Genomic DNA, 12,502 nt, shown 5'->3' on the forward strand with positions numbered 1-12,502 from the left:
TATATAAAACACAAAATCCACTTTACAAGTTCAGCCCAGTTGTGTTCACTGGTACAGGTGAGTAGATGGTTCAGGGGTGAAGACTGAAAAGTTTGCATCCGGGAAACTTGTGTGAAGTTTCCCAACGTTTCACCTCATAATTCCCCCAGTCGCGTTCCGTTCAAAATTAAAGTGATAGCGTTGTAAATACCAACTTTGTTAACTGGCGCTGAGTGTGTCTCAGATTTTAAATCAAATTTAACGAAAATACATCTCACATATTTTAATTTAAACCGATTATTTACCTTTTCTAAACTATCCTCAGGGGTTACGTGCAGAAGTATTTTATTGTGAAATCTACATGCATCGGAAGTCTGTTGTGTTGTTTTGGAGTTTAGCTTGCGGCTGTTTTACTTGTCATTCAGACATCACAGGAATTCAACACGACTGGGAACCAACCAGCTCGACACTACAAGGACATTTTAAGTCAAAATCGTGTCCTTGTCGCTGAGAAAAGTCGAGGAAACGTCGTTTGTCGTCAAAATAGGACAAGTGTCGAGGGAAGCGGCAGCTACAGACACTGGTCAGTTGTCAAACACGGCTAACGAGCTAGCAGGCTAATTCTCAACCTGTTGTTGAATTAGCCTAGCAAGCAGCAAATGGATGCCTTTAACACACAGGGCCGCCGAGGCACTGCTGCGCCGCTTGATTTTATGCAAAGTGAAATAAAGAGATCAACATTTTGTGGCTCATCTGATCGATACGTTCTGGGGATATTAAGGCGAATCTGGCAAACAGCTTTAGCGCTTAATGTTAGCATCCTCGACGCAGAAGGATTAGCGTTGAAGTAGCGCTCTGTTAGCGGACAGTGCTAACGACGCTAGCAAGTGGACGGGGTCTCGTTTTGTGAAGGTGTAATCTTCATTTTGGTGGCAGGTTTCTCTACCTTTAAGTCTGCACACTAGGTTTAAATGGAATTAAAATAATAAAACAGTAAAATCAGCCTTTTTCTTTAGTTAATGTTCGTGTTATATTGCTTCCCAGCTGCTTATTATTAGTTTACCATGTCATATTATCAGCTGGTATTATTATATAGACATTCCTCTGTTTGTCATTGGTCATTTTTGCTTCATTAGTATTACTATTCATTTCAGTTTTCGTCTGATTGTTATTAGTTATTATTACCTTTTTTTTGCTTCAGCAGTTGTAACTTCAGATGTTTGTTTTGCATTGATTTGTATTGACTGTATTGAATAAGCTGCTGGGTGCCTACATTTCCTTAGGGATCTATAAAATATCTATTTGTCTTTCTGTTTATTCAATCTCAAATATGACAGTCTGGCTGATAATAATCTCCATATATAATCTCCACATGTGATGTTTATCTGTCAGTATCGGTTAATTAGTACTCTCTGCATCATATTTGTCCAACCTGTTAGGTAACATGACATGTGCTCTGCATGCCTGCTCATCACAGATTTGTTTTGAATATTTCTTTTCAGCAGCATGCAGATGTGAAGTCAGATTCCTGCTACCCTTTGCTGCAACCCTGGACTGAGTGACATCTTCTTCATCCCCTTCATAGTCATCATACATGCTCTTACATGAAGAGAGGGGAGAAACCCGAAGGATACAGACAGATGAGGCCCAAAACATTCCCCGCCAGCAACTACAGTGGCAACAGCCAGCAAATGCTGCAGGAAATAAGGAACAGCCTGCGCAACCTGCCGAAACCCTCTGACCTACCTAAAGTGGACATAGGTGGAGCTGGAAAAATGCTTCCTGAGGATCCAAGGCAGCAAGGACGCTGCAGCAACCCCAAAAACCCCTATCATAAGGCCTTACAGGAGATCCGGAAATCCCTGATGCCTTTTGCCAACGAGCCCAACACTTCAGGCCCTGAGGTGAACAAGCACATGTCACTGGAACCCCCATTTGTAGGTTTCGAGGAGGTGAGATGAGTGTTTTCGTGTTTTCGTGTTTTTTTGTTTTTTGTTTCGTTATCAAAACAGGTTGTTGTAAAGGATTGTGGAAGACTGTCATTTTATACATAACTCTGCAACAGATTAATCCCTTCGTGCACTTTGTTTAGGGCAGAATAATTTGAAAAATGACAAGTATGAAAAGTGGAATGACAAGCTTGTACAGTTGTGAATACAAAGTGGTTTCGAGGTTGGCAATCGCCACTTGTTTTGAGTGCAGGCCAGGTATGAAATGGTATGCAGTGCAGTAGTGATCAGCTGTAACATTAATAGTAAAAAAAAAACAAAAAAAAAACACTTTGACTACAGCTTGTTTGCATCTTGTCACACATTAATTGCTTAAACAAAAAAATACAACGTTTGTTTTGTTTTGTTTTTTTGCGTCCTTTAGCCAAGCAACAGTCGCAATGTGGGGGTGGCTATAGACTACAGTGGTAAGTTGACCTACCAGGACTCAATGAGGGAACAGATGGCTGTTGCCAACCCCAACACTACAGGCCTGAAAGCCCCAGGTACGTAAACAGTCTGCTGGGATTAACTGCTGGTTCTCCTCTTTTATTCAGCCTTGATATTGTTTGCAGGATTTGGGACATTTGCTTTAAGAAATGAACAATACACGCTGAGAAAGAGAGTATGAGTCACTGCATCTCATAATGAAAGAAGTTGTCTCGAAAATAGGTTTATGATTTTCATACATAATGTCGTCAACATACTGTACTATGAACAAGTACTTTGTATGTGTGAGTGTTTTGACAACAGTTCTGGCCCTCTATTAAAACCACAATAAGTTAATACTTTGTAGGCAAAGCAGAGTCAAATGTTCATGATGACTAACCACATCACAAAAGATTTGGTATCTGGGAAAGTCGTGTTTATATATGAGTGTGTATGTTTATTTTATTTTCAGTTGGATTTAAAAAAAAATTTATCCTCCTATTCACTTTGTTGATCCCACTTTTTTACAAATAAAGTCTTGTGGTTTGATTGTAGTTATTATGATATGAACCTTTTTACAGGCCAAATCATGGAGTATTTAAATAGTTATTGCTCATTATCAGAAATAGTTTTTGTCGAAAAAATTCTAACTGTTGTTTCCCTTCTGCTGAATAAACTCAGCCTCTTACTTTACCTTGATTGTATTTTCACTGCTTTGTGTGTCTGTAGGTGCTTCCCATATGCAACAGTCTGTGCCGAGGAGACCAAGCTGGAAAGGCTCTAAGGAGTCTCTGGCTCCTCGACATGGTCCCATCATGGTAGATGGAATAATGTACCGCTCTGACAGCCCCGGACCACCTCCTGCCTTCTCACAAGGTCACCCTGGGAACAGCCAGAGAGTCAACCCTCCACTGCCGCCTCAGGTACGCAGTGTGACACCTCCACCAAACCGCGGTGCCATGCCTCCTGCAACGTCCTGGGACAGCAACCCATCAACCAAGCGCTACTCTGGCAACATGGATTACCTTGTGCCACGCATCTCTCCGATACCGCAGGGGGCCTGGCCTGATGGATACCCAGCTGCAGCACCTCAGAATCAGCGTGGGATCAGCCCAGTGTCTGTGGGCCACCAGCCCATCATAATGCAAAGCTCTGGAGGGAGTAAGTTCACCTTCCCCTCCAGCTGGTCTCAGAATGGCTCCCCTCAGACAGACTACATGGCGGGGGGCAGCCGACAACCTCCTCCCCCATACCCAGTGAACCAGAGCAGCCGGCACAGTCCCACTGATCAGCAGATGCAGGCAGGAGGACCTGTACCCTCTCCCTCTTACGTCAACGGTGGGAACATCCCTCAGTCCATGATGGTACCCAACCGGAATAGTCACAACCTTGACATGTGTAACATAGGTCCTCCTCAGTCCTGGTCCCAACCCCCTCTGGCCCCTAACCAGCCACAGTCCGCCTCTGGCAACAGCAGCAACCAGGATCTGTCCCCGTCATGGCAGCACAACATCCCAGTTCGCTCTAACTCCTTCAACAACCACCAGCTGAATGGCAGAGCGGCCCACCCAGCCAGCTCCCAGCCCTCAGCCACCACAGTCACTGCCATCACCCAAGCTCCCATCCTGCAGCCAGTCAAAAGCATGCGTGTTCACAAACCTGAGTTACACACGGCAGTTGCGCCCACACACCCTCCGTGGCTGCAGCAGGCTCCACCCCCTCAAGCTGCACCTTCCTACCCAGAACCCTCAGCTCCTGTTCCTCAGATCCCTGTAGTAGCAGAGGTACCCAGCTACCAGGGTCCCCCTCCGCCCTACCCTAAGCACCTCCTCCAGCAGACATCTGCACCCTGTCCCCCGGCATACGATCCAGGCGCCAATAAGATCAGCTGTGGCAGAGATGAGCCCATGGAGGAGGAAGTCGGCGGCGGTGACAACTCCAGAGACAAGACGGCAGAAAACCCCAAAGGCACCGCAGCGACAGAGAAGGAGAAAAAGCAGATCACGACATCGCCCGTTCCTGTCCGCCGTAACAAGAAAGATGAGGAGCGGAGGGGGGAGTCTGGCAGAGTCGCACTGTACTCCCCTCAGGCCTTCAAGTTCTTCATGGAGCAACATGTGGAGAACATCCTAAAGAACCACCAGCAGCGGATCAGGAGGAGGAAGCAGCTGGAAAGTGAGATGCAAAGGGTGAGAAAGCAGTAACAACATTGGTGAACGGATTTTCTTTCTTAATCGATCGCAGCTAAAGATCAATCCTCTTGACTTTTCTCTGTTTTCTGACCTTTTTTTCCCCTTTAACTGTCATCAGCATATTATTTGTCTCTGAGATGTCTTCATCATATTATTCTACTTTTTTCTCAGCTGTTCTTTCTTCTTCCTCTCTCTCCTTGCTATCACTAACAGCTGATCTAAAAAGGTAAAGGTATCTCTGCTGTCCTGTGACATACACACATCAGTTATTCACGTAAGCTGTTGTTGAGAGACCGCTCTTTGTGTTTTAAATGCACTACATCTGATGAAAGCATGTTGCCCCTGTGGCTGAAGGAAATGCATGTCACTCCATGTTCTTCATCTCACCGATAAAGTCACTGCTTGTGCATTTTTGTTTTTGGACTAAAATGATAATGACAACACATAAAAAACATATTTTTGCATCTCAGTTTATTTGCATTGGTTTTCTACAGTTGATTCTCTTAATGCCAGTTTATGTCTAACCAGGAGTTTATGTGCTGTTTTGATACATTTACAAATTATATCTAGTTTTAAATTGCTTTTGACTTTGTCCTGTGCTCAGGTGGGTCTGTCTTCAGAAGCCCAGGAGCAGATGCGTATGATGCTCTGTCAGAAGGAGTCCAACTACATCCGGCTAAAGCGAGCCAAGATGGATAAATCCATGTTCAAACGAATCAAGACCCTCGGCATTGGCGCTTTCGGTGAGGTGTGTTTGGCCAGAAAAGAGGATACGGGAGCGCTGTACGCCATGAAAACGCTCCGGAAGAAGGACGTGCTGCTGAGGAACCAGGTGGCCCACGTCAAGGCTGAGAGGGACATCCTGGCTGAGGCCGACAACGAGTGGGTGGTGCGTCTCTACTACTCTTTCCAAGACAAGGACAACTTGTACTTCGTCATGGAGTACATCCCTGGAGGGGACATGATGAGCCTTCTCATCCGGCTCGGCATCTTCAAAGAGGAGTTGGCTCAGTTTTACATAGCGGAGCTCACCTGCGCCGTGGAGAGCGTCCACAAGATGGGCTTCATCCACCGCGACATCAAGCCTGATAACATCCTCATAGACCGAGACGGACACATAAAGCTGACCGACTTTGGCCTTTGTACTGGCTTCCGCTGGACACATGACTCCAAGTATTACCAGAGTGGTGCGTATCACCTTTCATTAACTGACAGGTCGTCTGTAACGTTAAATTCACCTTGTTATCTAAAGTAAATCCTCAGATAAGATTATTTTAAAATGAGAAGATGAACTCACAGTACATTTACTATAAAGACTCCCATGGTAATGCAGAGTAATGTACAAAACAATCACAACATGGCGGCAAAAAGAAACGCATACCCATCACAATTTCCAAGAACAAGTCTGGAATTATCCACTGATTATCAAAATCATTGCTGATGAACTTTATTGATCCACTAATTATTTTGGCCATATCAGTTGTGTCATTGTTAGCACTCTGATTGTCTGAGATTGTCCTGATAAAAGAAGTGGAGGGCATGATGCCAGTGTAGAGGGAGGTATTCATGTATTAAAGTAGTGACAGTGTAATAGTCTTGTGTCACGGTGTGTACTAACTTGATGAAGGCATCAGTCAAACTATGCAAGTACACCGTTAATATGCAGGACACTGGTGCATGTTCAGAAAGAGGGTGCAGGTAGTTTACATTCAGATAATTTAATCCAGTAAATTGTGTGTTGGTTATAAAGTTTCCAACAGAAGATGAACAATAATCTAACTTGGAGCTCCTGCAGCCTGCCAAGAATACATTTCTCTGCTAGGCAAGTGCTGCTTAACGTTCTGTCAGGAAACAACTAGATATTGATGGAAAATATCCAAATTCCTGGAACGCCTCAGACACAGTGAGAAATAATGTGACGCTGATATTTTGGAAGTCATGAAAATGCTAAATGCGAAGAGAGCACAAAAACAGTTAAAATACACACCAGCTACGCTGTCAGAAAGCCTCAGCTGATCAGTATAACGAGCAAAGTAACGAGCATTGTACTTTGTGGTCTGTCTCCAGGGGACCATGTGAGGCAGGACAGCATGGACTTCAGTAAGGAATGGGAAGACCCAGCGAACTGCCGCTGCACAGACCGCCTGAAGCCTCTGGAGAGGAGGAAGGCCCGGCAGCACCAGCGCTGTCTGGCTCATTCACTGGTCGGGACGCCCAACTACATAGCACCAGAAGTGCTGCTCCGAACAGGTGCAGTGGAGCAGAGGCAGAGGGCAGCGCTCTCACAATGTCACTCACTCATTTGTTTTGATTGTGATGTTTTTGCATGAGTAACTTTTAATGTGTACACTTTGTAAGGGCTGTGTGTACTTTAACTTAAGGTATCTGCTGAAACCGAGTCCTATGTTTATAATCTATATGCCTCACTGTGTGGAGCAGGTAACATAAGACCAGGGATTTCTGCGCCACATCACAATTTCTCAGACTCCAACGTGTTCAGGTGCCGAGAAATTCCTGTAGGACTGTTGTTTTGTCTAAATTTCTCATTTAGACAAAAAAGTTTGTCCAACACCTAAAGAAATATGACAAAGAAAAGAAGCAAATTCTCACATTTGAGAAGCAGAAACCAGAAAGTGTTTGGCATTTGACAAATGATCAATGAATTATTAAATTAGTTACAGATTAATTTCCTGTCTGTTGATGGTGCATCATTTCAGCTGTATGGAGATTTGATGAGCTGCCTCTGACAGATAGTAGATGTTGGTATCCTTTGTAATTATGCAGAGAAATCAAAACTAGAACAAACAAATTATAATTATAATAAATAATAATAACAAATTAGAACATAATTTCAAACCCTCCTGAGAAATGAGGATGCTGCAGATGACTGATGGAAAACTGTCTTCAACGTTCTCCAGGATACACGCAGCTCTGTGATTGGTGGAGCGTCGGTGTCATCCTGTATGAAATGGTCGTTGGACAGCCTCCCTTCTTAGCAACTACTCCCCTGGAGACGCAGCTGAAGGTATGTGAGGCACGTGCAGTGAAATGTTAAGCATCTGCATGAGTTCATTGTTTCCTAATGTCATCTCTCTGTTGAAACCAGGTGATAAACTGGAAGAGCACGCTGCATATTCCCCCGCCAGCCAAGCTCAGCCCAGAGGCGTCGGATCTCATCGTTAAACTGTGCCGAGGCCCGGAGGATCGCCTCGGTAAGAACGGTACGGACGAAATCAAAGCTCATTCTTTCTTCAAGACCATCGACTTCTCCAGCGACCTGAGACAGCAGGTGGCGCCCTACATCCCCACCATCGCCCACTCCACAGACACCTCCAACTTCGACCCCGTGGACCCGGACAAGCTGTGGAGCAGCGACAGCGACGGCGAGGACAACCACAATGACACCCTCAACGGCTGGTTCCGCAACGGCAAACACCCGGAGCACGCCTTCTACGAGTTCACCTTCCGCCGCTTCTTTGATGACAACGGCCACCCGTACAGCTGCCCCAAACCCATCGAGTATGAGGGCTACAACGAGGACGAGGCGGACTCAGAGGACCCGGTGCAGGAGGCGGCCGGTAGCTCTGCAACACAGGGCCGAGACCTGGTCTACGTGTAGCACCTGGGGCCGCCTGAGCTGCTTGTACATGAAGAGTTTGTGGAGGGTGTTTGTGTGTGTGAAGGGGGTTGCAACGGTACAGCATTTAAAACCTTAAACATAGGAATAAGTATGTTTGTAGGATGAGTCAGAACGCTCTGCAGAACAAGATCACATCAACACACGACACGTTGGAGGAATGGTTTCGACACTTTGGGGAAAAAACACACTGCTTAGCTTTCTTGTCGAGAGATAAATGAGAAAATTGGTACTCTTTCATACTTGTACAGTATATATGAAGCTACAGCTAGCAGCTGGTTAGCTTAGCATAAAGACTGGAAACACTATCTTTAAAGCACACACTAATTAACTAATTACATCTAGACCTGCAAAAAAGGATTATTTCCCTTATCGATAAATCTCTTTGTCTATATAATGTCACAAATGAATACAAATTTTAAAAGTGGCAGTTATAATTTTTATCATGGCTCAGTGATGTATTCAGAAGTCTAACTTCTCTCCAAAACACTACAGATATTCAGTTTCATGTCCATACGACATAAAGGCATCAACTCCTCATATTTGAGAAGTTGGAACCAGGAGATTTTACACTTTAAAAATAAGAGAAATAGTCACTTAATTATCAAAATCAATCAATTTTCTGTCAATGGACTGCAAAATTGCAGCTCTGGTTATAGCTCATGCTTTAACACTGAACACTAGGAGGGGGCTTTGTTACCGTACTCCAGATGCCATCCAGCTGAACGGTCACTCAACCTTGACAAACTGCATCTGAAAGCACTAGGCCTCATGTTTCTGTCCTAATATCACTGCAACAACAGCTGCTTATTTCGTAACACAAAACGGTACCAGAAAATACAAAATAGGTGATTATTTTTGACACAGAACAATAACCGTATTATTTTGGCTTGTGCACTAAATGTCTCCCTGGAGTGTCAGAGCTGCAGCCTCACAACAAGACTGGTATCCATCATCTTGTCTGACCTTTGGCGAGAAAGGAAACAAGTGTTTTCCCAAGATGTTGAAGTGTTCCTTTAATTGTGAGAGGTACACTGTGTGATGTGTGTTGCCTGAAAACCTTCAAAGGAACCGAAAGCAGGAAAAAAATAAAAATAAATAAAAATCAGGGTGCTCTCTTTGACGACTTCTGGCGTACCCCCTTAAAGCCTTAATTTATTTAAGAAAGTTGTAACTGCTAGTGTAGACGCTGTTTGTACGTGGGAATTCTTGTTAAATTACATTTATTGGTAAAAAAAAAAAAAAAAAATTGTCTTAATTTATATTTTAATGTCTGTTGCAATGGGGGATTTAGTGTTCATAGAAATTTGCAGGGATAAATTGCTCTAATTATTCATTGCTGTGCCTTTTTTATTCCTTTTTTTTTTGTTACCTTTCACCAAATATAAAGAGGGTTAATAATCAGACTGGCATTTTAAAATGAGAGTAGCAGTAGTGTGATTGAACTACAGTAGGTTTTTGTTTTATTTTTCTAATTTATACCTAAAATGTATTTATAAATTAAGTTGTACACAGTTGATGTAAATATTTTTCTCCTCCCTGTCAGCTGATTTTTTTTTTTTTTTCTTAGGGCAGGCCCTCGTCAGTGTCCACTGCTGCTGCCTTCTCTCGTTGTGTTGTATTTCTGTCTCTCAAACACCCAAAATCACTAATTCATACGACTCTAAATAGACTTAATTTCTTTTTTTCTTTCATTGCTGTTCACACTTCATTCTCGTCTCTCAACCAAAGCACTGAATAGGTGGGTTTCAGACCCACATTTAGAAAATAACGATCACAAGACCATTAAGTTAATGTTTAATGTGACACTACGGTATCAACCAGAAATGCCTTGCCCTTAGGCACCTGATCACTTCATTCTGTAATACTCCACCTGGGGGAAGCTTGAACCCCAGTTCCTTCAAAGTAACGTTCACATTTCCTGTCTGTGAGAAACACTACATCCGACTTCAAACTGGATGGATGGGTGGAGAGGACGGCTCTCCGTAACATATCACCATGATGATTTTGTAACCCGCTGTACTTTTCTGTGTGTTTAGGAAAAGATCTCTGAATGTAGTTATTATGGACTTAATGGTGACCACTGGCATTCTGCACTGGTTTTTGTGTTTTCATTGTAAGAGAGAGAATTTTATTTTTGTGTACATTATTTGCTCTGGGAGGTTTGGGAATAGGGAAGAGGGTGATAAATAAAGAATGTAAAGAACAAAACATGTTTTACATCCACACCAACCGTGTCGTATTCTTATTAGTTGTATTAGTATGAAGCAGCAACAGACTGCTAGACTATTCGGGCTGCAACTAACAGTTATTCTCTTTATCAAACTTTATCTGATGGTTATTTCCTCAAGTAATCGATTGAAATTCACATTTCAAAAGGTAAATATTGTACTTTTGAGGTTATTTCAGACAAAATAGTGATTCAAATTATCCTCACCTTTACATGCTGCAGCATTAAAGTGGTGTCACATTAATGCATCAGTAATTATACATTAATGTGACATGTCATTCTGATGGGCTACTTTTACTGAATATTTTTACACTACATTACAATGCTACTTAAATTAAATATCTGCGTACTTCTTCCACCACTACATGAAACCAAGAAAAGCAGCACAAAAACCACAATTAAGAAGCTGGAGGATGTTGAACAAACGAAGTTGAGCAAAAGCAGAACTCAAAACACTTAGAAAATACCTAATAACTTTCCCATTGTCTGACTCATTTACATTTTTTTTATTTCAATATGCTTCTATATTGACATAACCTACTTAAATCAAAGCTCAGATTTGCATGTTTACATAGCAGACATTATTTTAAATTGCACGTGCTGAGGCCCAGAGCCTGAAGGACAGAAAATGTACAACTGTCCAAATACTTCTGGCCTGGACTGAAACTTTCCTGCAGTTTATCCAAATATGAACAATAAAACCTCAGAATGATATAAATCTAGTCACACCCCAGATTTAGTCTCTGTTAAGGTTTAACAGTTTTAAATAAACACGTGAACTTGAGATCATGAGAAAGATTCAGGTTAGTGTGATGATATTCAGACCTGCTGCCACCAGAGGGCGCCACACACAGACATGATGGGAACCAGCGAACAGGCCCAGTGACCCACTTCCATAAGCCCCACTGTCATATCACTACTAATACTATAAATGTCTGTACGTACTGATGTTGACAGTGCACGTCAATGTTTTGTACCAACAACAAATTCTAGTGTGTAAGATTTCACTGTTAACTTCAACCATGAAAGTTTGAAGTGTCCATACACATCACAATAACAACTTGAGTGATTTTAATATAAATTTGAAAATTTATAATTTCCTGTGATTAAAGTACATCAAAACACAGAGCTGTGCAGACTGGATGTGTTTTCAAGCTAACTTTTGTCTAGACAGTGCAATGATTTGTTGTCTTTTTTACCACTGTATAATTTTGCTCATAGATTTACCAATTTTTCTCATAGTTCACTTTACACCAGATGTTAATGTGACCCTTCAGCAATGCGACGTTTTAAAAACTTCCCATCTGCTTTAAATAAGAGCAGAGCTGTTGCAAATCCAACATTCAGTAGGTCTTTCACTTGAGACTAATCTGTTCATTTCTAATCAGAGACAATTAGACATTTCTTTTTTATTTATTTTTTCCCCATTGACAAACTAATACCGATTTTAAAGTTTGTTTGTTTTTGCTTCCCACCATGCAGGACGCCACAAAACGGTTCTGATCATCAGGGCGGACAAACACAAGTGTGATCAATGACATGATTACTGGCTGACTCCCCAGGTTTTTGAAACTCACAAGAGGATTAGATTAAATTTATTAATCCCACAACTGGGAAATTCACTCCTTAACCTGGAGGGAAGGTGTCCACCATCTTTTGATGTGCTCTAAAATGGAGCAATGTACAAGAGAGATACTGATGACTGACGTCTGAAGGTTCAACTAAACACTGGAGCTCTGTGTTCAACCTGATTGTCCATAGTGTTGCTCTATTCTGTACATGACATCTATTGCATGTGTCCTCTTCTGGAGGTTTCTTCCATTTTTCCTTCACACATTAAAAAGTTTTTTTTGAGATTTCCCTCATTCATTCAAATTGAGGGTCTAAGGACAGAGGGAGTCTTATGCTGCACAGAGTGTGAAGTGCCTCAAGGCAAATTTGTAATTTGGGTTTATTTTCACGTGAAGTTTGAAGATCAACGCTAGATCACAGTCACTTTTTCGACTAAAATGTCCCCTCTTCAGGTCACAAACTTCCTGCTTGTTAG

The 12,502-nt window shown here is 42.4% G+C and overlaps 1 protein-coding gene across 3 annotated transcripts; it reads left to right on the forward strand.

Moving 5' to 3' along the window:
* The first annotated feature begins 416 nt into the window (after positions 1 to 416).
* On the forward strand, positions 417 to 9,750 carry lats1 (large tumor suppressor kinase 1). 3 transcript variants are annotated; one of them, XM_022765173.1, is made up of 8 exons: positions 417 to 562; positions 1,482 to 1,931; positions 2,353 to 2,473; positions 3,126 to 4,585; positions 5,193 to 5,775; positions 6,656 to 6,838; positions 7,507 to 7,613; positions 7,695 to 9,750. In XM_022765173.1, the coding sequence occupies exons 2-8, from the start codon at positions 1,584 to 1,586 to the stop codon at positions 8,205 to 8,207; spliced, it is 3,315 nt and encodes a 1,104-aa protein (XP_022620894.1). In that variant the 5' UTR covers positions 417 to 562; positions 1,482 to 1,583; the 3' UTR covers positions 8,208 to 9,750. The 3 variants fall into 3 exon arrangements, with proteins under 3 accessions (XP_022620894.1, XP_022620885.1, XP_022620902.1); XM_022765164.1 differs by having other exon boundaries at positions 1,485 to 1,931; XM_022765181.1 differs by lacking the exons at positions 6,656 to 6,838; positions 7,507 to 7,613; positions 7,695 to 9,750 and adding an exon at positions 4,802 to 4,814 and having other exon boundaries at positions 1,485 to 1,931; positions 5,193 to 5,220.
* Positions 9,751 to 12,502: the final 2,752 nt, after the last annotated feature.

The sequence above is a fragment of the Seriola dumerili genome, unplaced genomic scaffold (genome assembly GCF_002260705.1).
Source record: "Seriola dumerili isolate Sdu_G_001 unplaced genomic scaffold, Sdu_1.0 BDQW01000025.1, whole genome shotgun sequence".
NCBI classification, from domain to species: domain Eukaryota; kingdom Metazoa; phylum Chordata; class Actinopteri; order Carangiformes; family Carangidae; genus Seriola; species Seriola dumerili.